Source organism: Mauremys mutica, chromosome 14 (genome assembly GCF_020497125.1).
Source record: "Mauremys mutica isolate MM-2020 ecotype Southern chromosome 14, ASM2049712v1, whole genome shotgun sequence".
In the NCBI taxonomy this organism is placed as follows: Eukaryota; Metazoa; Chordata; order Testudines; family Geoemydidae; genus Mauremys; species Mauremys mutica.
This window is the reverse complement of record NC_059085.1, coordinates 19,552,424-19,575,803: the sequence shown is the minus strand read 5'-3', so window position 1 is coordinate 19,575,803 and position 23,380 is coordinate 19,552,424. Positions and strand designations below refer to the sequence as shown.

The 23,380-nt window shown below is 40.8% G+C and overlaps 1 protein-coding gene across 2 annotated transcripts in view; it reads left to right on the top strand.

Annotated features, from left to right (window-relative positions):
• The first annotated feature begins 1,975 nt into the window (after positions 1-1,975).
• The window catches only part of CYLD (CYLD lysine 63 deubiquitinase), a 47,089-nt gene continuing 25,684 nt past the window's right edge, over positions 1,976-23,380 (top strand). Inside the window, exons 1-7 of one of the 2 annotated variants that reach the window (XM_044987580.1) lie at positions 1,976-2,108; positions 11,428-12,090; positions 12,548-12,715; positions 14,509-14,614; positions 17,707-17,805; positions 18,951-19,067; positions 21,719-22,098. In XM_044987580.1, coding sequence (XP_044843515.1) covers positions 11,584-12,090; positions 12,548-12,715; positions 14,509-14,614; positions 17,707-17,805; positions 18,951-19,067; positions 21,719-22,098 — 1,377 coding nt within the window. In that variant the 5' untranslated portion in view covers positions 1,976-2,108; positions 11,428-11,583. Of the gene's footprint in view, positions 2,109-11,427; positions 12,091-12,547; positions 12,851-14,508; positions 14,615-17,706; positions 17,806-18,950; positions 19,068-21,718; positions 22,099-23,380 lie in introns of both variants that reach the window. The other variant, XM_044987579.1, reaches the window with a different exon arrangement.

Below are 23,380 nucleotides of genomic sequence, written 5' to 3'. Positions count from 1 at the left end.
AAGAAGCCTGGGGCTGGCCGTGCTTAGGGGCACATTATGTCATGCATATCTAAGGGGAGAGTGAGTTTGCGAGTGTCATGTTCATTTAGGCATGAATGCAAGGGTACATCAGGTTATTGGATATCTGATGGAGGCGTCTCAGGTTATTAGCAGTGTGTACGGATGCATGTGGGGTCCTTGTAGAGCTAAGCAGCCCTGTGTAGTGGTTTGTGGGTTTACATGGCGTTGCTGCATGTCTCAGGGCCCCGGTGCAGAGGTTGCTGTTGCCAAGGGCACATGGGCTCAGTGTGCACATCTAGGGGACATTGTGATAATTGGGCCTACAAATTTTCCTAAATTATAAGCTCAACTGTGAAAAATGAATGACCGTTCATAAAGTGCCACAATAACCTATAATGATGATGGTAAAAGATGCAAAAGGGAGATAGATTGATTAGTACAAGCAAAAAGCCCTACTGATAAAATTCAAAGATTGTGCCTGATAAGAAAAATGTGGGACCAAAACTGGTGTATTGGAAATTAGGTCTAAGTAGTAGATAAAATAAGAGGATTGGCTATTCTTCCCATCACTCCCTTTTGGGGTCCTTAAAAGACTGTGGAAAGAAAGCCAGCATTTTCTATCCTTGCTGTACTTTTCATTCCTCTTTCATATGACGGGTTTTTCCCATGGGTGGCAGGTACCATAGGCTGGGGGATGCTATGCCTCCCCAAACAGCCAATGGTGGCCCTACTCACACCCTCCCCCCTCGCGGGCAGCTCCAGTCCCCCTGTGCAGTGGCCCTGTCTCAGGCTGGAGCCATGCCACTTGTCCTCCCTGAGCTCCAGGTAGGGTGACCAGATGTCCTGATTTTATAGGGACAGTCCCGATTTTGGGGTCTTTTCTTATATAGGATCCTATTACCCCCCGCCTCCTGTCCTAATTTTTCACACTTGTTGTCTGGTCACCCTAGCTCCAGGGCTAGCCTAGGGTGGTGGCTGGTGGCTGTGGCGGGGGGACGGGAGGCACAGAAGAGGCAGAGTCTTGAGTGGAAGGGGCAAAGCTGGGGACTAGCCTCCTCCAGCTGGTGGTTCATGGGCTGCCCATGGTTTTACCATCTAAGAGACTGTCCAACAAGGGGTGTGTGTGTGTGTGTGTGTGTGTGTTCTTTCTTCAAACAAAAAGACACCTCTCTAGCTCAAGGAAAGGGAACAAGGGTGTTAAAATGAAAGCCCTATTTGATACTTTACATTTCAAATACTTTAACTGCCCCCCATCTTTAATACAACATGTAAAGGTTTGCCATGGCCCTAAGCTGCCTGAGCCCTCTGTACGCCAAACATTGTTCAACACGGGGGACAGTTACAGGGTCACATTAAATCCTGGGGGCCCATTTCTTTTGCCTGACAATGCCACAGAGACCGGTGCAGCCTCAGGTCCCAGGGAAGGGAGGTGCTGCTGGGCGGGCGTCAGGGCAGACCCCAGGGCTGGGCTCACTGCCTGAGGAGCACGGATGGGTCTGAGCACCTGAGCCCCTCCCGCCCCCTGCTCACTGCCCTTCCCCCTTAGGGGGGGGCTACAGCCGGCTCCTGATTTAACCTGCACCTGGTTAAACTCTACCAATCGCTAGAGAGCGACTCAGGCGCTTCAACCAATCAAACCGAAGCGTTCCTCCGCTCCTCTTACGTTCCCTCCACCCCCTCTCTGTAGCCAATCTGCAGGCCGGCCGGGATTAAAGGATTTAGCCAATGAAACCCATCGGTTTGACTCCTCCCACACGTCAGTTCCCGCCTTCATCTGCGGCTCTGCCAAGCATGGTGGAGTGGAAATCCCCGCGTAGGCGCAGGCTCTGTGTGTGTCGGGCCAATAGGAGGGAGGGTGGCCGGCTCCGGGCCTTGTGGTTGGCTCCGGCAGCTGGCAGGGGGCGGCGCTGTGTGCGTAGCAGGGTAGGTTTCACGGGCCGGGCCGCCTGGCTCCTGTGCTGACTACGGGCTGCGTCGCTCCGATGAGCCCCGCGGGGGTGTGAGCGGGCTGGGAAAGTCCCCGCGCCGGCGGCTCCGGGCCTGTCAGGAGGGGCCGCCTGGGCAGCAGCAGCAGCAACGCGGTGGCTCGCTGGGCCGAGGATGAAGAGGTGAGTGAGGGGCCCGGGGCCGTCGCGCCGCGTTTCGGGGCTGCCTCCCGCTGCCCGGGCCGTGGGGCCGGGGCTGGGGCTGGTCCCCCCTGGAAATCGGCGGGGGCTGCGGACCGTGCCGGTCTGTATGTGCAGCGACGATACGTGTGTTCTTCCCCCCTCCCCCCCACACACGGGGGGGCCGCGCTCGGAGGGCTGCCGACGGACCGGCACAGGGTGCGCGCTCTCAGCCCCCTTCGTCCCGGGCGCGTAAAGCACAGTGCGGCTGAGTCGCCTCAGCTGGCCTAGGAGGTTAGAGGTTGGCTATAGAGCAGCGTAGTGGGACTTGGGTTCTAGTTCTGCGCGCGTGTGTGCGCGACCTTTCCTCTGTTAGGGCCTCTCCCAGTGAGTTGCTTTGTTTCGCCTTTTTCACCAACGTGCAGCTTGAAGGTAGGCAGGCAGGCTGGGTTGTGTTGTGCTGTGCTGCATACCTGAGGTAGGCCCGGATCCTGCAGCTGGCTCTGGTAGCTCATGCAGAACATTGAAGTCAGTTGGGTAAGAGGTTCACACTGTCAGCTCTGATTGTAGGCGTAAGGATTTAGCAATATAGTGATCCCTGCATTTTGTCAGGTGCACACTGAAATAGATAAGGGCTGTCTGTGCAGGCGGCACTGATTTTGGCCAGTGCAGCTCCCAGGTTTAATGTAATAATCTGGTCACCAGTCATCCCGTTTTATTTAAAAGTTTAAACTGTATCTTCATTTACACATGTGCACAAAAAAATAAGAAAAAAGTCTAGGCTAATGTAAAATAAAAATCTGTTTAAAAAAAGTAAGCATTTAAAAGCAAGGAAATGTTTAAGCATTCTTATGCTGCTCAGAAAATAAACATTCTTAACAAGTATAGAGAAGTATATATTAACTTATAAAGCAAGAACATTAAATCTGACTGAAAATAGTGTTTTCATCTTTCATCTCAAAATATGAACACAATGCACAATCTCTCTGATTTAGAGACAAATGGCACATACTGATGTACAAGAGTCATCCCCAAATCAAGTCCATGTACACATTATACCAAACAGCTACAGTGTAGTGCTTTTTGTTTTAAAAAAAGTAAAGTAGTAAAATCCAAATAGTAAAAATACATGTAAAAGCTCCAATAATCCATTGGTCTGTGTTAAGATGTACGTTTTCACTTAGCAACTAAGCATTCTTTAAAATGCACATTTTTTTTATTTTTATTTAGTACTGCAAACATGCAGCTTTGGCCTCCCTTGGATGCTATTACATTTGCCCACTCAACTCCTGTGGGTTCTTCCACTTAAAACATTTTTCAGACTGACAGTCTTGGTTGTTTGCCCTGTACATGGGGTTATTCAAAACATGACATTTAAACTCAGGAATTTACAAGAGACAATTTGAAACAGGTTGATCCAGTTTTCCCCACTTGTTCTATAGTCTGCATCAAGGCAATATACTTGTGTATATTCATGCTGAAACCTGATAGGAGACCACACTGCTTACTCCAACTAATGCTATCCCAAGGCAGAAACAAAGTTCTCAAATTTCAGAACAAACCTTTTTCTCAGTGAGATGATTCTCTGTAACAGTATATGCTAGTGACTCAGAGGGCGAGGTGGGGGGAGAGGAATTTAGGGAACTTCTGACTGGGCTAACTACAGTGGCTTAAACATGTGCAAAGTTTCACCCTCTTAGTTACGCTTACAAAGTTTCAGTCACTTGCTCCTGTTAGGTCTTTGCTCCTGTTCAGAAGATGTTTTCTCTCTTACCCCTCAGCCCATTTTGGTACTAAGATAGGCTTAGATATCACAAAGATGGCCATGGCATGAGAACCTAGATGGACAGAAAAAGTTCTTAAGTATGTTACATACTGTCATACACAGGGCTTAATATTCATCACCGCACTGCTGTGCAGTGTAGTAAATTACACATGCAAATGCTCATGGGATGTGTGTGGAAGAGTGGATTGCAAAAGGGAGAGAGGGGCTTGGGGTGCAAGGAAGGAGAGGATCAATTATGGGGATAGGTAGGTAGGAGAGGGTTAGGTGTGGGTCAGTGATAGGGAGTGGGAGGGGAGGAATGGACAATGGGAAGGAACACATGGGAATAAGTTCCAGGGTGGGGGAGAATAGGGGCAGCGGCACCTGTCAGCCCTACATTTCCCTCTCATGTGATCGCTGGAATCTGTGGGAGGCAGCCTATCTTAGGGGAGAGGAGGTCTGAGCCTCTTCCCCTACCTTTGTGTTTGTGCCAGATCTGAGCACCCCATCCTCGTATACCCCTTCATGTGAGCCAGATATGGGGTACTTGCCCTTCTGGGGGTGTCTGAGTCCCTGCCCCCTATACAGGGTGGCACCAGCGCATGCCTGGGGCGGCAAGCCGCGGGGAGCAGCCTTCTGGTCGCTGTGAGGGCGGCAGGCAGGTGGCTTTTGGCGGCGTGCCTGTGGGAGGTCCACCGGTCCCGCGGTTTTGGCGGTAATTTGGCGGTGGGTATGCCGAATCCGCATTACCGGTGGACCTCCCGCAGGCTCACCGTAGAAAGCTGCCTGACTGCCGTGCTTGGGGCGGCAAAATACATAGAGCCGCCTCTGCGCCTGTATTTGTGCCGGGGGGGGGGTGGGGCTCCCTGTATGCTTCTATGGGAATCTAATGCCCCCTCCCCATCTGCCCATCCCCATGTGATATCTGGAGTTCTGTGCCCTTCTGAAAATGTCCGAGCCCCTCTCCCTACCCTTCTTTATGTAATCTGGGATCTTAGAGGGCTTTGTCTCTCTAGGAGGATCTGAGCCCACTTCCCTATTTCGCCCCCTGCATATGAGCCAAGATTTGGGAAAGCCCTTCCCCTCTGATTCGGGAGCTTAGAACAGGTACGCTTAGCGCATGCATTAAGAACACACTGCTGAGACGGGGTGAGAATTTGAGAATGGATGTATTGGATGCATATTACAGGCTCTCTAGCACTGAGGAAGGGGGATGAGACACCCACTGACGTGAATGGAGTAGTTCACAATGGAGTTATTGTTTCAGGCTGTATTTATATCGGGGGTGGGGGTATGGTCTTTCAGCTGAGAACATCTCATTGAGATGAATAGGTCACTTCATACCTCTCTAGGCCTGCCATGCTGCAGATGGATATGTAGAGTCCTTTTCCTCTATCCTCCTTCTGATTTCATATAATTATAGTTGTGCATCAGCATGCTTACAGGGACTGTCTTGAAATTTGCATTGTCTCATGGGAGCGTAGGACAGGGTTTGTGATGCAAATACGGGTTAATTTGAGTAAGGGATTCCTGAGATACAGCCCCAACCCCCTGGAAAAAATTCAGTATTTCATAAAGTTCACAGATTCTAGCAGCTTGTAAGTTTGAAACCCACTGATCCTTGTCAGAAATCTGAGAGTGAGCTGTGTAAACATTGGGGTAAAGCCACCAAGGTGTAGGTAGGGTTTGAGAGAGAGAATTCAGAGAACACTTCAACTGTGTTTGAAAAGAAAATAAATTATACATGTGAATGCTTGCTTTGAGGGGAGGGTGATTGGGATGGAAGAGTCAATGGGGAGTCGGGGGGAGAGGTTTGAATCTACTTTGGAGGATGGGAATGTTATGGAGAGAGGGATAAATGGCAATGGGTGGTAAGAAAAGGAAGAGAGGGTTGGGGCTTAAGTACAATGGGCGAAATAGGGATTGGTGGAGTGAGAGGCGAGAGGATGAGAGGGTTTGTATAGAAAGTTGGAGGTATAGGGGTGGGTGAGCCTGTTGGCCCAAAATTATACCCTACCATGGTTGTGCTGGAATCTGGGTGAGTCCTACCTGTGCTGTGTGGTCTGGGATCAGGGGGACCTTGCTGCCCTTGGTCTGCTGAGCCCCTCTCCTTGCTCTGCCATGTGAGCTGCAAAATGGGGATAACAATTTAAAGTTCTTTGAGCACTACTGATGAAAAGCACTATATAAAAGCTAGGTACTTCAGTAGTACATCCACTGTAAAGCTAGGTGAGAACCACAGTTGTCTAAATGACCACAGTCTCCTACCAGCTAACATCTCTCTCTCTCTTTTAAAACAAAAAAAAAACAAAACCCCAAACCAATAACACCAAACAAAAAAACCACAGAAGGAAATTAAATGGCAAAAACTTTAACTCGGAGTTAAGGTTGCCCAGAGATAACTCATGACCTTTCAGAATGTCAAGTTCAGCAAAGTCAAGCTCTTGGAAACAGAAATACAGGAAATAGAGAGTTAAGGTAAATGTCTGCTTAGCCTTAACTCTGCCCTTCTCAAGTGATGCCCCAAAACACCCATAACACACATGCTTGAAATCTGCCTTTTCATTGCAATGCACAGGCACTACCGGCACCTGTCTAACACTTACAACACTGAGCGTACTCCCCTCATAGATTACAACTTCTCACAGTTTTATAAACTCTTCTTCTTTGCACACAGGATATCACCTAAACTTATGCTTTCTCCTACCTATCATTAAATCCACAGACTGCTTTCAGTACTGACAATACTCATAGCTAGGGCCCTACCAAATTCACGGCCATGAAAAATGCATCACGGACTGTGAAATCTGGTCTCTCCCCACGTGAAATCTGGCCTTTGGTGTGCTTTTACTCTATACTATTCAGATTTCATGGGGGAGACCAGTGTTTCTCAAATTAGGGGACCTGACCCAAAAGAGAGTTGCAGGGGGGTTGCAAGGTTATTTCAGGGGGGTCATAGTATTGCCACCCTTACTTCTGTGCTGCCTTTAGAGCTGGGTGGCCAGATAGCGGCGGCTGTTGGCCAGGTGCCCAGCTCTAAAGACAGCAACCCATCAGCAACAGCACAAAAGTAAGGGTGGAAATCTCATATCTTGCTACTCTTACCTCTGCGCTGCTGCTTTTAGAGCTGGGCAGCCAGAGAGCGGCAGCTGCTGACTGAGGGCCCAGCTCTGCAGGCAGCAGCGCAGAAGTATGGGTGGCAATACCATACCATGCCATCCTTACTTCTGTGCTGCTGCTGGCAGTGGCTCTGCCTTCAGAGCTGGGCTCCTGGCCAACAGCTGCTGCTCTGCAGCTGCCCAGCTCTGAATGAAGAAGTAAGGTAGAAGTATTGCAACTCTCCTCCCCAATAACCTTACAACCCCTCCCCTCAACTCCTTTTTGAGTCAGAATCTCTACCATGACAACACCATAAAATTTCAGATTTAAATAGCTGAAATCATGAAATTTGCAATTTTTAAAATCCTTGGACCGTTAAATTGACCAAAATGGACCATGAATTTTGTAGGGCCCTACTCATAGCTAAGGCTAAGATTTTTGTCATGGAGGTCACGGAAGTCACAGAATCTGTGATTTCCAGAGATCTCTGTGACATTTTCCACTTCAGTCCCAGCCGCCATGGCTCCCCTCACCCTCCGTGGCTCCAAGTTGCCGTGGGCAGTGTGGGGGGACCCTGTGAATTTTTGCTTACCACCTGTGACCGGTCCCTGACTTTTTACTAAAAATTACTGTGGAAAAATCTTAGCCTTACTCATAGCAAGAAACCATCAGTGCCCTGCTGTTGACATAACCTACACAATTCTGTATTGAAATGATGCAGAGTGGAATCTCAGAGTACCCAGACACCTCTTTCCTTTGATCACAGGCATTGAGGGACTCAGACTGACATCTCCTCGTATCACAGCCAGAGCTGTGATGTTTCTCATATCACAAACAGATCTACCAACCTGTCCCATCTACTGTCTCCATTCAGTATTGATATACCTAAAACACTGAATGCAACTGGAGTGCATGCAGACAAATCCCAGTGGCTCTTGCCAGCCCCAGTGAGACTGAGTTAATATTGAGTGGGTGTTTAGCTTAACTCTGTATTTCCTGGTTTTCAGAAGTTTGAGATTTGCAGAACTCTGTTCTGGATAGGCACAAGCCATCAGCGGGTATACTACTTTGAACTAATTAAGGTTTTTTTGCCATTTAATAATTAAAAAAAAAATTGCTTGGTATAGTGAATAGAACTTTGTAAGGCTTTGTAAATGCTGAGTGACTGACCATAGACTGTATTAAGGATACCATTATATAATCTAATTAAAACTGTTACACATTTCTAGTTTAATTAAATGTTTTTGATTAAATCAGATTATAACATCGTAGACCTGGCCCAGTTAGCAAGCTATAGTTCATGTAATAGTTACAAAGGAACCCTAATTAAATAGAGATTCATCTTTCCTTCAAAATTTTTGTGCAGACTGCTTTATAAATTTCTGTTTACACATTTTCTTTTTCATGTGTTTTCATATTTAAATGAAGTATAAGTTTTAGATACATATTTGAAATGGTTAAGGCCCCAATCCTGCAACAACTGATGTTTGTGGTTAACTTTACACAATGTGGGTAGCTCGTTGACTTCAGTGCAGTCACTCAGTTTGGAAAGTTAAGCATGTGCTTTAGTCTTTGCAGGGTCAGGACGTAAGATAGAATGATGAAGAATGGGGCTTCTGACTCTCTGAGTTGCAAATAAAAATTTGTGTGGCATCAGTGCATAGAAATAAGTTATGACATTAACTATGAATACATCAAATTTCAGATTTTCGTGTCTGGGGTTACTTGTAGTAATTTGTACTTGATCTAATGTGTCACATGTGCAAACTCTATTAGTGTATCCTGTCAGTTCTTGATCAGCTTCAATAAAAAAGTTACTGGTGTTTGGCAAGAAAAACAGCAAATAGACTATTGATTCTATTTTCACATTGGCTAATTTAAAAAAAAAAAAAAGAATAAATAGTGTATTTCTATTTTAATTTGAAAACAGATTGACAACCTCTACCAGATTTCAGCTCAATGAGATCTGAAACTGCCCAGATGTTGTACTTCAACTATGTGACTTATTCTGGAAATGCAAAAAGACTTTTAAATGCATTGGTGCTACCAGTTGCTGCAGTGATACAGAATGTTAATGACATTGATATTCATGTGCCCTATTAATAAAGATGAAACAAAAAGTGTATTCAGTAGCTGAATGGCTGTATTATTGTAAAAGAGCATCAGAAGAAGGTATTGTTTTTCAGTGCGGAAATCTGTGAAAGCCTAGTGATTAGAAAATGTTTGTTTGGTTGCTTTAGATGTTTCCATTAACCCTCTACTACTATGTCATAGCATAACTTTTGGTTTGTTCTGAAGCATGAAAAAAAGGTTTGGGGGGGAAAATCAGCATGAGTGTTAGTTACAAATGAATAGCTATAGCCACTTCATTGGCTTCTAGATAGATTCCAAATTTGGGATCAAATTGAATGACAGGAATATTAATAGATTGGGGGAGAGCCTGGCTGAATGCAATAGGAGAAAAGATGTGAACAACAACAAAATCACCAGAATAAGAAGGTAGATTAGTAAATCATCAGTGAAATATTCATCGGCTAACTAAAATCCAGCAAAGTTATAGACATCAAAAAATTTCAGCTGGAGAATATATATTTAGCCTATGTGGTAACTTTTACTTTCTGAATATAAATAAATTGTGATGTATTTCAGATGAGTTTTTTTTTCCTTTAAATAATCTAGGTAGTATAGTACAATTTGTAGATAGCTCTTTTACTTAATCTCCTGATAGATAATCTGCAGTTAAGTGTTTTGGAACATTACTTATTAAAGTTTAATTTATACATCCTATGGATTCCAGTTTACCACAGTATTTAAATGAGATGACCTCTTCTTTCAAGCCTGTTCTCTCTGGCACTTCTACATTGTTAAAATATAAGCAAAAAAGTTAAATGTTTCATTACATTTACTACATTTTAAGGATAGCTTTTAAATAGAATGGATAGAATCAGATATTGTCTGTTTAAAAAATAAGTATTGCAGTGAGTTCTGTCTGATGTGGTGTCTTATTATGGCAGATCCTATTATAAAACATCTCTTGTGTTTCTCACATTTCATTAGCTATTCATTAGCGAGCTAGCTCAAATAACTTAACTAAACTTTCAGGTTCTTGCTTCTTGGAGAAGACCTGACCTTCCTTCCACTGTAAGTCTTCATTGTTGTAAGACACCTTCTCTTCAGTACTCCTACTTCTTTTGTGCATCACAGGAAATTGAATCTTAAACCGTGTGTCTTCAAGATAGGTTGAATTTGTTCCCTCGTTCCCCTAAAATACTTTTTTGTGTGCCTAATATGACAGCAAAACAGTTCTTCTAGCAAGTGCACCCCTTCTTATATGGGGGCTGTACTATAGTAGGCTTCCCTAACTATAAGCAAGAAATAGGTCTCTTTCAGAGGATTGCTTTGCATCTAAATCAGCCACAATAAATGGATGAATTACTCCCATATTGCCCTTCCAACCCCTTTATCTGAGAGGGATGCCTCTGTTCTGCTGGCATGGGAAATGAGATACTACCAAGATAAATATTTCATTCTGGATCACTAAACAATAGTACAGTGCAATTTTGGGCACCAGGATGGCCTTTTCTAGATATTTGTTACGGAAAAGTATGATCTACCTGTTGGTTAGTCCTCATGATCCTCAGATTTGTTGTTCAAGTGTTGATCTTGAGAACCCAAAAACATGGTTGTACAATAAAAAGTAAGGTATGTTTCTGTAACCTTTCTCTGTAGTCAGTTTCATTCCATCCCATAGGGTGTTGTCTGATATATTTTTTTAACATTATATTTAAATTAAGACGATACACTGTTGAATACTAAATTGATCTAGTTCATAAACATTAGCTTTGATTAAAAAAAATTGTATTAGACATAGTATCCTTCACAAATTGTACTTCTCAAATTCTGGTTTTGTTCATTTCATGAAAATACTACTTAGCTTTGTGTCTCGGAAATAGCATTACATAGTAATACTTTACAAATTTCTAAACGTGGTAGGTTCAGAAAAAGTTGTATACATGTTCAGTAGCGTACTTAATATAACACAGAAATACTTTTGCTGTATCAGAAATGGACAGTCACTAAAATGCGTAAAGGATCATTTGTTGTGGAGAGAGTCTTCTCAGAAGCTCACTCACTATAATTTGGTTTAGCCTTTTTCTGGTCACTTAAAATTAAAGACTCCTCCTTTTCCTTTTAACTTATGTGGTTGTTGCATGTCATTGAATTTTAATTTTGTAGTTCCTTTATTCAAAACACTAGAGAAGGGTAACTGGAATAGAATCACAAGCTTGTTCTGCAAAAATATGTCTGTTTTTAAGTTACCTTAACATCACCCAGCTACTTTTGTTTTACTGTATTTGAAAAATGTTTGCATTTTAAAATGAATTCCTATTGTGCTTAATTTTAACTGTGATTCTCTTAAACTTAATGTTACGTTATGTTTATTTTTGTTTATCCTAGGCTTTCTGTTCTGGATTTAGCCCTTGACAACGTTGACACAGAATCGTTAAACAAATGTTGGATCCTCTAGGAATTTTCCTTTGTAACTGCTGTACGATTATGTCACCAAATCATCTTTCCTGAATATAAGTGCTTATTTATAAAGTTTTCATCACAATGAATTCAGGCTTATGGAGTCAAGAAAAAGCCAGTTCATCCTATTGGGAAGAGCGTATCTTTTATTTGCTTCTCCAGGAATGCAGTGTTTTAGACAAACAAAATCAAAAGCTTTTGAAAGTACCCAAGGGTAGCCTAAGCCAGTTTATTCAAGATCGTTCTTCTGTGGGACACGGCAGAAATATCCCTTCTAAAGGCAAGAAAATGCAGATTTGTTTAAAGGTTCTGGAACAGCCGCATCCAGTCCTGTTTGTGGATGAGAAAGATGTAATAGAAATAAATGAGAAACTAGCTGAGTTGCTTTTGGCTATTACCAACTGTGAGGAAAGATACAGCCTGTTTAAAAGCAAAAGCCGATTAAGTAAAGGCCTGCACATAGATGTTGGTTCACCTGTGAGAGTACAGCTGAGGTCGGGAGATGATAAATTTCCTGGAGTTGTTCGCTTCCGGGGACCCTTGTTACAAGACAGATTATTATCCGGGATATTTTTTGGAGTAGAACTACTGGTAAGTTTTTTTGCATGCTTGATACATGAGCTCAAACAAACTGTCCCATTGCCATTTTTTACAAATTGAACTTCCATCCAGAAGGTCTGGATGCTCTGCAATTATTTAAAATTGAATACAGAATTATACAAAGCATCTATTTTCAGCTTTGCTACTTCTAGTACATTAAAGTAAGATGGCAGCAAGGACAACTTATGGGTGGCTTTTTATTATTTTTATTAAACGAGGCTCCAATTCAGCTAAGTAATTAAGCACATAGCTAACTTTTTTAAGCATATGAATAGCCCTGGTGCTTAAACCAATATGACTGCTCAGGTGCTTTTAGTTACTCACCTGCGAAAATATCTTGCTGAATCAAGTCCTAATTGTTTATTGGAATTTCTCCAAAATGATGCATTATAATCCCTACAAAAATATTAGTATTTTTAATATTTTGGTTTCTCTTTCCAAAATCCAGGAAGAAGGTCGTGGCCAAGGCTTTACTGATGGACAGTACCAAGGAAAACAGTTTTTCAGATGCGATGAGGATTGTGGAGTTTTTGTTGCCTTGGACAAACTAGAGTTGGTGGAAGATGATGACAATGAACTGGAGAGTGATTATGCAGCTCCAGTTGACACGATGCAGGTAGAACTTCCGCCTTTGGAGATCAACTCCAGGGTTTCTCTGAAGATAGGAGAAGGTATAGAGTATGGGACAGTTATATTCTGTGATGTCTTACCAGGAAACGAAAGTTTAGGATACGTTGTTGGAGTGGACATGGTAAGAAAATCTGATTTTTTTTAATAACTTTTGCATGTGTGTGTTAGTGAAAGTACACGCAATTAGAAGATAAACAGGTATCTATAAGTTACTTCGATAGAGGCTGATGACATGAAAGTGAGAAATCAACACCGATATATAAAGATGGCATTCAGCAGCTATTTTGGCATGAGGTAACAATATAGTATTTGACTCAACAGTTTTTAGGCAGAATAGTCTGATTTTAAGTTGCCTCTACTGAGTTACTTGCTTTCGTAGATATCATGTGAGGCTTGGTATTATTGAACTAATGGTTTGGCTTGTGAGTATGATTTTTACATTTATTTTGCTTTTAGGAGAAATGCACTGAATTACTTTTTCCTTTTTTTGCTTTGGATTTTATTTTGGTATAACCAGTTTGTCTGCATCACAGTATTTTTTTCATCTGAATTTGGAAGAAGACTGAGGTTTTGAAGAATAATACTTTACCTACCTATAAAACCCTAAATCTTTTCTCTAAATTTCGTTGTCATGTTCATCTTGTGTGGTTTTTTTTTTTGAACTTTTAGCAATTTCTGAAAAATTTACTTAAAATAAACAATACCCATGCTTTTGATGGAACCTGCAAAATGTTTTGGCCTATGCTTCCTTTCCTGATTGCAGTAGCAGTTTGAACAACCCCAGTGCTGGTTAGCTAACCTAATTATTAGTACAGAAAGAGAGCTTAGCAGATAGCACATTCATGCAAACGGGAAATATTTGTGAGGTACACTGGAAGAAGTAATTTTTTTTATTTTTAAGCCCATGCATGTAATAAATAAGTGGAATATTTTAACTCTTAATAAAAGAAGCATGAGTCTTCCATAGTGCAAAAACCTATTGTGCCACTGCATGAAGAATTGCGTCAGTTGTGGCATTTCTGTATTGATGACCAGTATTAAATCAAGAATAGTTTTTTAAAAATTTTAATTATCATCTTTAGGGCACTTCTGTTAATTTTATTACTGATCACATGTCTTTTGCATGTTAAAATATTGTAGCGGAACATTATCTATTGCCAACATTTATGGATTCTGAGAATGGTGTATGTAACGAGGGCCTCCTTTTCACCCTTGCTCTATGGGACTCCTGCACCCACAAATCAGCCAGAGACTTCTTCTGGGTGCAATCACCAATGTCTTTTATTTACAGTGTCAGCTCCCATTGTCTTCTATTTACAGACCACTCCAAACCAGCAACCTGGGGGACAGCTAGCTTCTCCAGCAAGCAGGGACGCATAGCCCTTGGCTCCTTCCTTTCCTTTCTCCCACCCTCACTTCCTTCCTGCAAGCCTTATATTGCCCCTTGGCTAATAAGGTTGTTAGGTTCTTCCCTTCTATCAGTTAGGCATGGCAAACTCAGCCAGCCCCAATTAATGCTTCTTAATTGGAGCTGGGCTAACGGCTGGCTTAGGACCTCCTGGCCAGCACCCTGTTACAGTGTACTATGGATTTTTAAAAAAATTCTGTACTCAAAATTTTGTTGCCAAGCAAGAATTTATTTTTCGAACCTTGCATTTTTCCACTTGTGCCACATATGGCCAAACCTGCATCTAAACCCACAAATGTGTGTGGTTTTCTTAAAATTCTGTAAATACTTCTTTTGGATAATACTTTGAGATGTAAATTTTTTATTTTTAGGATAATCCTATTGGGAACTGGGATGGAAGATACAATGGAATACAACTCTGCAGTTTTGCAAGTGTAGAAAGTACACTTCTCTTGCATATCAATGATGTTATCCCAGGTATGTTTTGTGGAATTGAAAAACACTTGGCTAGTTAATATATAAATAGTGCAAAGTATATAATTAATTGCAAAATAAGTTCATTAACATTTTTAAATATAGCCCACTGATTAGCTTTCCTGATATCTGCAACCCCTTCTGTTTATGCAGTAAACATTCAAGTGGAGAGGAGTTTTGATGGGAAAGAGTGTTATGAATACTGTGGATAAATATTTGAGTACTGGTGGTGGCAGTGCACCCATTCTTGAAAAGATTCTTATTAATCATCCATCAGCTTGTGGTGAGCAATTTGTGAAGATCTGGAACAAGAAAGTATTTCTTGTGTGAATGAAGCTTAGGTCATCCAGTAGAATGCAAATAATACTATGTGATTTACCAGTATCACACAAGGCAAATAGCAGATACCTATAGCAATCATTTCTGAAAAATCCAAGTTAAAACTGTGTGGAATGCATGCAGTTTGTTGTTCACATCAGTTCAACGAACTAACCTATCATAACTGCAACCCTTTTGTGTGGATACTTCACAAATGGTGTACTAAACCTCAGTTTTCAAATTGTGATTTTTTTTTCTAGCTCTGGTCAAAATACTGTGCTCTGTGATAATCAAAATCCTGAGCTAGAATATGTAACCACCTAACTAAAATTTGTTACCTTTAGTAGTAATTATATATATATTTATAAAAAATATTTTTTGGGGGTGGGATCTAGCATAGTTGCGGAATTACACAGCTGTGGTCTGTAACTACAACCTTCTCCCCACACTAACTATTAACCTTTCTTCAGGAGTACATTCATACTGAGAAGTGGTGTGAAATGGCACATAATGCCACTCATGGAAGCATTTATGTACATCTACTCATTTGTTTAGTTTGCAGTACATGGGGTGCACGAGATTCGGTTTTGTTTCTCCTCCAGAAAATGGGTTTCTTAATGACTCTCACATATTATCAGTAAAGAATGTTTATTGCAGCAATTTTTGATAAAAATCATAAGTATTCAAAATTGCAGGTCTTACTTAGTTGTTTCCACTAGTGGCATTCCTATTTATTCTTTTGAATAGGAATTTTAATATAACAAAATCTGAACTCAGTGAATCTAGTTTTTCTGCTTTTAAAATGTAGACTTCAAAGTACAGCAATAATTTGTGGTCTTTTTACTTAAATACAACTGAGTATACCTTTTAGTCATCCAAAAATTAGGTTTTGTGCTGCTCAGTTTTGCTAAGTTGCTGTGTAATGCCCAAATACAGCAAGCTTTTTCAGCATATGACCGCCTATCTTTAAGCAGGTGTGTAGTCTAGTTTATTTTAATGGAGTTACTTGCATGCTTAAAGTTAAGCATATGTTTAAATGCCTTGGTGACTTGGAGGCTTAACAGTTCAGAAGGAATGACTATAGGCTTTTTATGTTTTAAATACAGTTTTATTGTCAACTGTGTCATGGTAAGTTGATGGAACTTAAGAGGCACTATGCACTTTATCATGTTAAAATGGTAAATTTTCCAAAAAAATCCCAAGTATCTTCAGGGGATGTTGTTTTGGATTGCTGGGCAGAGATAAGCTAATATACTCCAGCAGAAGTCACTGAAGTGTGTTAAATGTACTACTCTTAAGGGGTTATGCTGCTAAAATGCAAATGAACCACTATACTGATTCAGAAACATGAGGATTTTTTCATTTGAACTCTTTAAAAGATATGTTGCATGTTCCAAATCTTCTGATGTCACGCAGAAGAAATAATTTTTCTGCTTGCATGATAACTTGTTGTTTTAAAAGAACTACGTTTAGCTTATTGTGCATAAAATAGGAGGCAATGCAACCAGCATTATATTTAAATTGTTGCATGACCTGTTTTTTAAATTCTCTTAACTTTTTGTCAATTCTTTCTGTAAAGTGGGGGGGAAAGATCATCTTATACGTGATGGTGAGGGAAGGAAGAGTTCTTCATTGTCTTGCAATTAATAATTGTGTTTTTGACCACATGCAGAATATGAGACAGGCTGCGCTTTGTCTTAATTTAACACATGTATAATTAATATAACTTTGGGGCAGCTAGATTGTGGCATAAGTTCATTTAAAGTTATGCCTGTTTGGGGGTCTTGTGTCTTCTATATTGCCTTCTTGCAAGGTTCTATTATTGTTTCATTTTGCAGTGTACATTATAGATTTTCCAGTAGCAGTGAACTATTTCTTAATCTCATTCATAAACTCATGAAAAATCTCATGGATAGTTCTGAAATACATTTTGGTTCTTCATGCTTCAATTTCTTGCAGTAAAAATAAAATTGGCATGTCACCAAATGCAAGTTTTTTATCTTGTTGCTTGACTGAAATGTTAAAGGATGTCTCATGGAACAGTACATAAAATATAGCTAATGAAATGGGGGGGGGGGAACCCCTCACAATGAAATTAAAGCATTTCTTACACCTTCATCATAACATCAGATTTATTCCAAGATGTAGTCATTATAAAAGGCCTGATATTAAAAAACAAACAAAAAAAAAAAATTGTAGATCTGCTTCCTCAAGACTCTATTTATTTATGTGGAACATTTGTAAATGCTCTTTTTGAAAAGGTACCATTGACTTGAAATCCGGCCCACTTCAAAAACTAAGTGGGGGATACTTTCAGGTACCCGCCTCAAAATCCCTTCCAATTTTTCGGAGAACTGATAGGCCAAAACTTTCAAATCTGGGTATCTAAGTTTAGGCTGAAGTCATACTTGGGTAACTCATCATGAGATCAGTCTGATTTTCCCCTCACCCAACTCCCCCTTCTGTAAGGTGATGGTCACCGACAGATACCATTTAAATCAATGGGAGCTATATGTGCCAGTATTCTTGAAAATTGGGCCATCTGTTAAGACTCTGACCTTGTATACCCAGGCTTGAAATCTTTGGCCTTAGTTTTTTAATAAGAGAAATGTTGATGGAATATTTTATTTTACTGATTCTTCATAGTGGTAGTAGAGGGACATTATTGTGCTTTATTGTACTATGGTTTTAAAGGTTTTATACTTACTTATTTTTTGCCTTTGTTATGCTTGCACCTATATGAAAAAACTAAAATTCTACCTCTATGCCTATTCTAGAGACTGCATCACAGGAGAGGAGAGCTCCCAAACTTACCTTTGCCTCAAGAGGTGGTGGTGACAAAAGCTTATTCAATCATAGTAAGCAAAAGCTCACAGGTACTTGAGAGTAATTTTACTTCTTCTTAAAAACATAGTCCATCTTACTTTATTTTTAGGGATGTTTGTATGAAAAGGGAGCTTTTTATTTATATATATTTTTTTGTTCATCTGCTCTTCCTTGACACTCAAAGTCAGTCCTTTGTGAAATCATAATAAAGACTTCAGGTGAGAAATAGCAGAAAATCTGTTTCCATGAAAATGTCCATAGGAAAAAACACTTATAGGGAAATGCAAAAAATATATTGCATGGAAGCAGAATACAAAGCTGAATGTGTTTTTCGGTTTTCCTTGCGGTTCAATTGGTTGGTTGTAAATAGGTTTGGAAAGTTTAGACTTTTTGGTAAATGTTGGTAAACGACAATTTCTCACCCCACCACCCCCACAATAAAAAACAGACCACCTATTGATGATTGGAGATTGCAGATAGGCAAAGGAAGAAAAATGCAACTTGAGAACTTATTAATTTGGTTAAGAATATTTACTATGTATATTTTGACACATTAACATTGTTAAAACAAAAATTATAAAGCTTTAACATTTGTTAAAACACAATGTCTGCTTTCATTAAATAAATCTGAACCATCTCCATAATTTTGCACAACTGTAAAAATTTAAATTAAAATGCTTAAAAATAAACATTTATATTAGCCGTCAAAATTATAGTAGTTTTTTAAAAAAATCAGTTTTTTTGCCGAGGCTAGTTATAAATTACCATCCACAAAGTGAGTATTTTGCAAAAAAATAACCCCACTCCCACTCCCCGGCTCCAGTTGTACATTAAGTGGATGTCCATTGAGATCAGTGTAACTCTGTGTGGACACAGGGATCTTCCTGCATGGAGTTCAGTGTGGAATTGGACCTTAGTTTGCTCATCTGCTCTGAACTAGTTAATTGAATAGTTTTTATTTTAAAGGGTAACTAGTTATATATAATATAAAATTTCAGCTTGGACAATTAAATAGGAGCTATGTTACCTCAGTGCAGGCTTTGATCTATGTTGTCTTTGCTGCAGGAGTGCTCGCTTCCCCTGGAAAGTGGGAGGCAGGATTGCCCTTGTACAAGATATGTAATGAAATGAGCACAAAGCAGGATTTTTATTAATAAAATTCTGTATTTTTAATAAAACATGCTATTTCTTCCAGGATCTACCTCCGAGCCTGGAAATAGAAACAGATCCGAATTTTTTTATACATTAAATGGCTCCTCAGTTGATTCTCAACCACAAACTAAATCAAAAAACACATGGTACATTGACGAAGGTAATGAGGGATAAGTTACCCTTTTATACAAATGCATGCTGTTTCACATAAGTCTATACTTTAAATATGGTCATTAGCACAGTGGAAAGTGAGTGTTACTGGGGGGAGGAATTAAAATGTTTTGAAATAGATGTTCTGTGTTAATGAGTGTGTTGATCATGCCAAAACATTGGTGAGTGCCCCTTTAAACAGTGGTGGACAACCTGCGGCTCACGGGCTGCACCCGGCCCGTCAGGGTAATCCGCTGGTGGGCTGCAAAAGAGTTTAACATTGACGGTCCACAGGTACAGCCGCCCATAGCTCCCAGTGGCCGCAGTTTGCCTTTCCCAGCCAATGGGAGCTGCGGGAAGCAGCAGCCAGCATGTTCCTGCGGCCCGCGTTGCTTCCTGTAGCTCTCATTGGCCAGGAACAGCGAACTGCAGCCACGAGGAGCTGCAGGCGGCCATGCAAATGTAAACAATCTGTCTGCCGCCCTGCCAGCAGATCACCCTGAGAGGCTGCAGGTTGCCCACTACTGCCTTAGAGGTATTATATACACTTAATCTTAGCTTGAAGATGGTAGCTTTTCAGCTCTGTTGTAGGCAGGTCTGTGACAAACTCATTGTATGTAAGTGGGGACTGGTTGTACACATAATATTGTTGAGGCACATCTCTGAATGTGGATGATACTTTCAAACCTCCTTCTGGTACATAAAGGAGTTTTATCTGACTTCTCCTTCTGAAGTCTCCAGTTTTAAGTGGATCATAATATTTTGTCATATTCAGGACACCAGTTATTCAGATTTACAACAAAATCAGCTACTTGTTTGATAAAACAAAAATGATACAAGCATTTTTGTATCTTTTAAAGTTTATTCTTGAAACTGCAGACTTGATTTTAAGGAAATACCTAAAACATGTAGAATCAGTAAATCTTGACTGTTTTTGCTCTTAGCTAACAGAAGACGGAGAAGTTTATACTATCCCCAGAAATTGCTTCTAGGGTCATAACAGATGTGTTTCATCTGGCAAGGAGTTCTTACGGCTGAAACTGGGGAGGGGAACTGCTGAAAACATGGGTTTACAATGAAAGCACATACAGCAGTAACGGGCACTGAAGTCCATAAACTGTTAAAAATGAAACTGAGTTACGATCATTCCTGGCTGCCTAGTAAATAATAAATGCATTACTTCAGTGTAAAATCGGTTTATTTGAGAGATGATTCCTCTGATTTAAAGTGAATAAGAACTTATCATTTCCTGGAAAGTAACAAGCATGAAGGAGTTAATTTTGTTTTTTGGAATTTTTAAATATTGTCACAACAGTTAGGCTGACAAGAAAAGGCTAAGTTGCTACTTGCTCTATAAATGCCAGCTGTGAATTGTAGACCAGCTAGGAAGTTGAGGCAAGATGTAAGATGCTTATAAATAGTATCGTACTAGTACATCTGCTTGTGACCTCATTTATCTAGCACTGAATTGCTCATGATTTATTTACGTTTTTTCAGGTAGCAAGTCAGTTACTTTATCCTGTATGAGCACTAGATGACAGATCCTGTCTCTGCGTGAACCAAAATGTACTCTTATGCTATGCCCAGGGGATAAGTGATGTCCCAGAGCAGATATTTATAACCTATAGTTAATCACAAGCAAATGTGAAGCATACTACACTAGTTACTAACTGTCAGCTATCAAGTCATTCCATGATTCCTGCTGACGTGTGTATTAAGACAACTGGGTATTTTTTTGGCTTTGGCTATTCCCCATAGCATATTTCTTTAAATTTCTGACACCTGGACACAACTATAAAGATTGGCAGTGTAAGAAAATTATATTCTTTATTTATCTTCAGGCTAAGCCTTCCTATAGTTGCTTGCTAATGTACCCTACCCTGACCTAGAAGATCTGTGCTCTTTGCTGCATTGTGCTGTGGAATCTCCTCAGCAAACACTGCAAATATTATGTCTAATTTAGAGTGATAACTTTGTGAAATGGATTATTGTCCATTAGGGAGAGAGGTGAAGTTATAAACTAATTTACATAGTTTGGCAAACTTGAATATAAATACAGAAAAAATCGAGGGGCAAAAGGAACAATGCTTTGTGATGTCAGGAATTGTTGCGCCACAGGCATAATAGCATATTAGCTGCCCTTTTCATTTTAAATGAAATAATTTAGGCCTTCAGCAAAGTTTTCTGTAATTTTGAGTACTAGCTCATACAGGAGGAAGGGGGATAGACACTCTTCCCCAGCAGAAGACATGCATCTGGGACACACAATTCTTGGAGCTTTTTGGCATACTGGGAAAGTGCGCTTAAAGCACCAAATACAGTAGCACAACATGACATGTTCCCTGCTCTATGCCCAGCCAGTTGTGTTGATTGCTGTGGAAGTGAGTACAGGTCTAGCCCTACCTACTCACCTGGATGTCTCATACTTCCAGTAGTGTTTGAAGGCAGTGATTCCTGGTATATCTACAATTTGTGACTAGTTTCTGCTTGCAGTGGTAGGGAATACCTTCTGGTGCACCTGCACAGTGACCAGTCATAACTGGGCTCAACATTTCCCATCCACAGCTACATTAAGACATTTGTTTTTGACCTATAAAGCCTTTCTTTGGGAAGAAAGAGCGAGCTACTTAATTTGTCCCTTGTTTGTTTCTTTCTTAACAGTTGCTGAAGACCTTGCAAAATCACTTGCCGACTCATCTTCTGGATTCGGTCATTCTTCACCACCACTACAGCCGCCTCCAACAAACTGTTTATCTAACGAAAATAGATTTCACTCTCTACCTTTTAGCCTGACAAAAACATCTAATACTAATGGTACTATTGGACATAGTCCCCTCTCTCTGTCTGTTCAATCAGTTATTGGGGATTTGAACACTCCCGCCACCCAGGAAAGTCCATCAACAGTAATGCCTGTCAATAACTTGCATGGTCTTGAAGCAGGTTCACTGGCTGAAGTTAAAGAGAATCCTCCTTTCTATGGAGTAATCCGCTGGATTGGTCAGCCACCAGGCGTAAATGACGTATTGGCTGGATTGGAACTGGTAAATAATACAAACTGCACAATTTTACTGTTTACAGTTTTATTTGCTGTCTATCTTGCAATTTAAATAATAGTTTTGTAGTTGAAGACCAGAGCCCATGTACTCTACAAAAGTAATTTGGCTTGGCTGAAATACAGTTGTCACATGATCTGAGTGCAGTATAGTTTAAATTTGTGAATAGGATTTAATCATTTTATAGCTCCATTAAAGCCTTGTTTCATCACCAAGTTATGAGATGGTTGGGGCCTGTTCTGTACTACAGATAAAACGGTTGTAGCCTGCTCAGTGAGCAACCACTGTGTTCTTTTAGTTAGACATTTCTGTAGTGTAGAAGAGTCTGGAATTCCTTTTATTTGTTTCTTAGTTTATATAGGCTGCTGCATCAGAACTTGTGAATTACTGGACTTCCATCATTTTCTGTTTAAAAAGACAGGGAATACAACCTACATAAAATATTGTCTGTAATAGTCTTCAGAATGTGAAGGCTGTTGTGAGATGGTAGAATATTAACAGAAAGATTGCCACCATAGTTCCACGGTAGCTATAGTTCTATTCAGAGACTTGAATTTAGCAGTGGATTTAAATCATACTTACAGGTAGAGCAGAGCAGGAAATGGCTTTCCAAGTCCTGTTCTGCACTGGAACAAAACTGAGACTTTCCAAATATTTTTCTTGGTGGGAAGGAGTGGGGAGGAAGGGAGAGAAAAGAGAGACACACCCACCCAAGAAGAGCCCTAACCACCAGGGACTGGCATTCACCTAGTATATGGGAGACCCAAGGTCAAATCCTTGCTCTGCCAGATGAAGAATGCTCTAACCACAAGGCAACTGGCTGTTTTGGGGTGGGTTTTTCTTTCTGTGTGTGTGGTGTGTGTGGTGTGTGTGGTGTGTGTGGTGTGTGTGGTGTGTGTGTGTGTGTGTGTGTGTGCGCGCGTGCGTGCGCTGAAGCAGCTTCACTTCATATAAAGAATAATTATTGGGCTAGAGAGAGAGAGACACTATAGCTAAGTGATTAGAACATTTGCTGGGATGTGGGAGCCCAGGTTCCAGTCCATGAGTCTTTCACGTCCCATTTGAGTGTCCCAAAAAACCTTTCCTGACAACAGTTCCTGAGAAAGGTGGGGTTTTTTTTGTTTTGTCCCCCCCCTTTTCAATTTTGATGAATCAGCATGGTCATTGACAAACCATTTTGCCAGAAAATTCCTAACCAGTTCTACTTACAAGGCTAATTACACAAATTTCAAATAAAGCCACAGTTGCAGCAAAATTATGCAGATTTGTG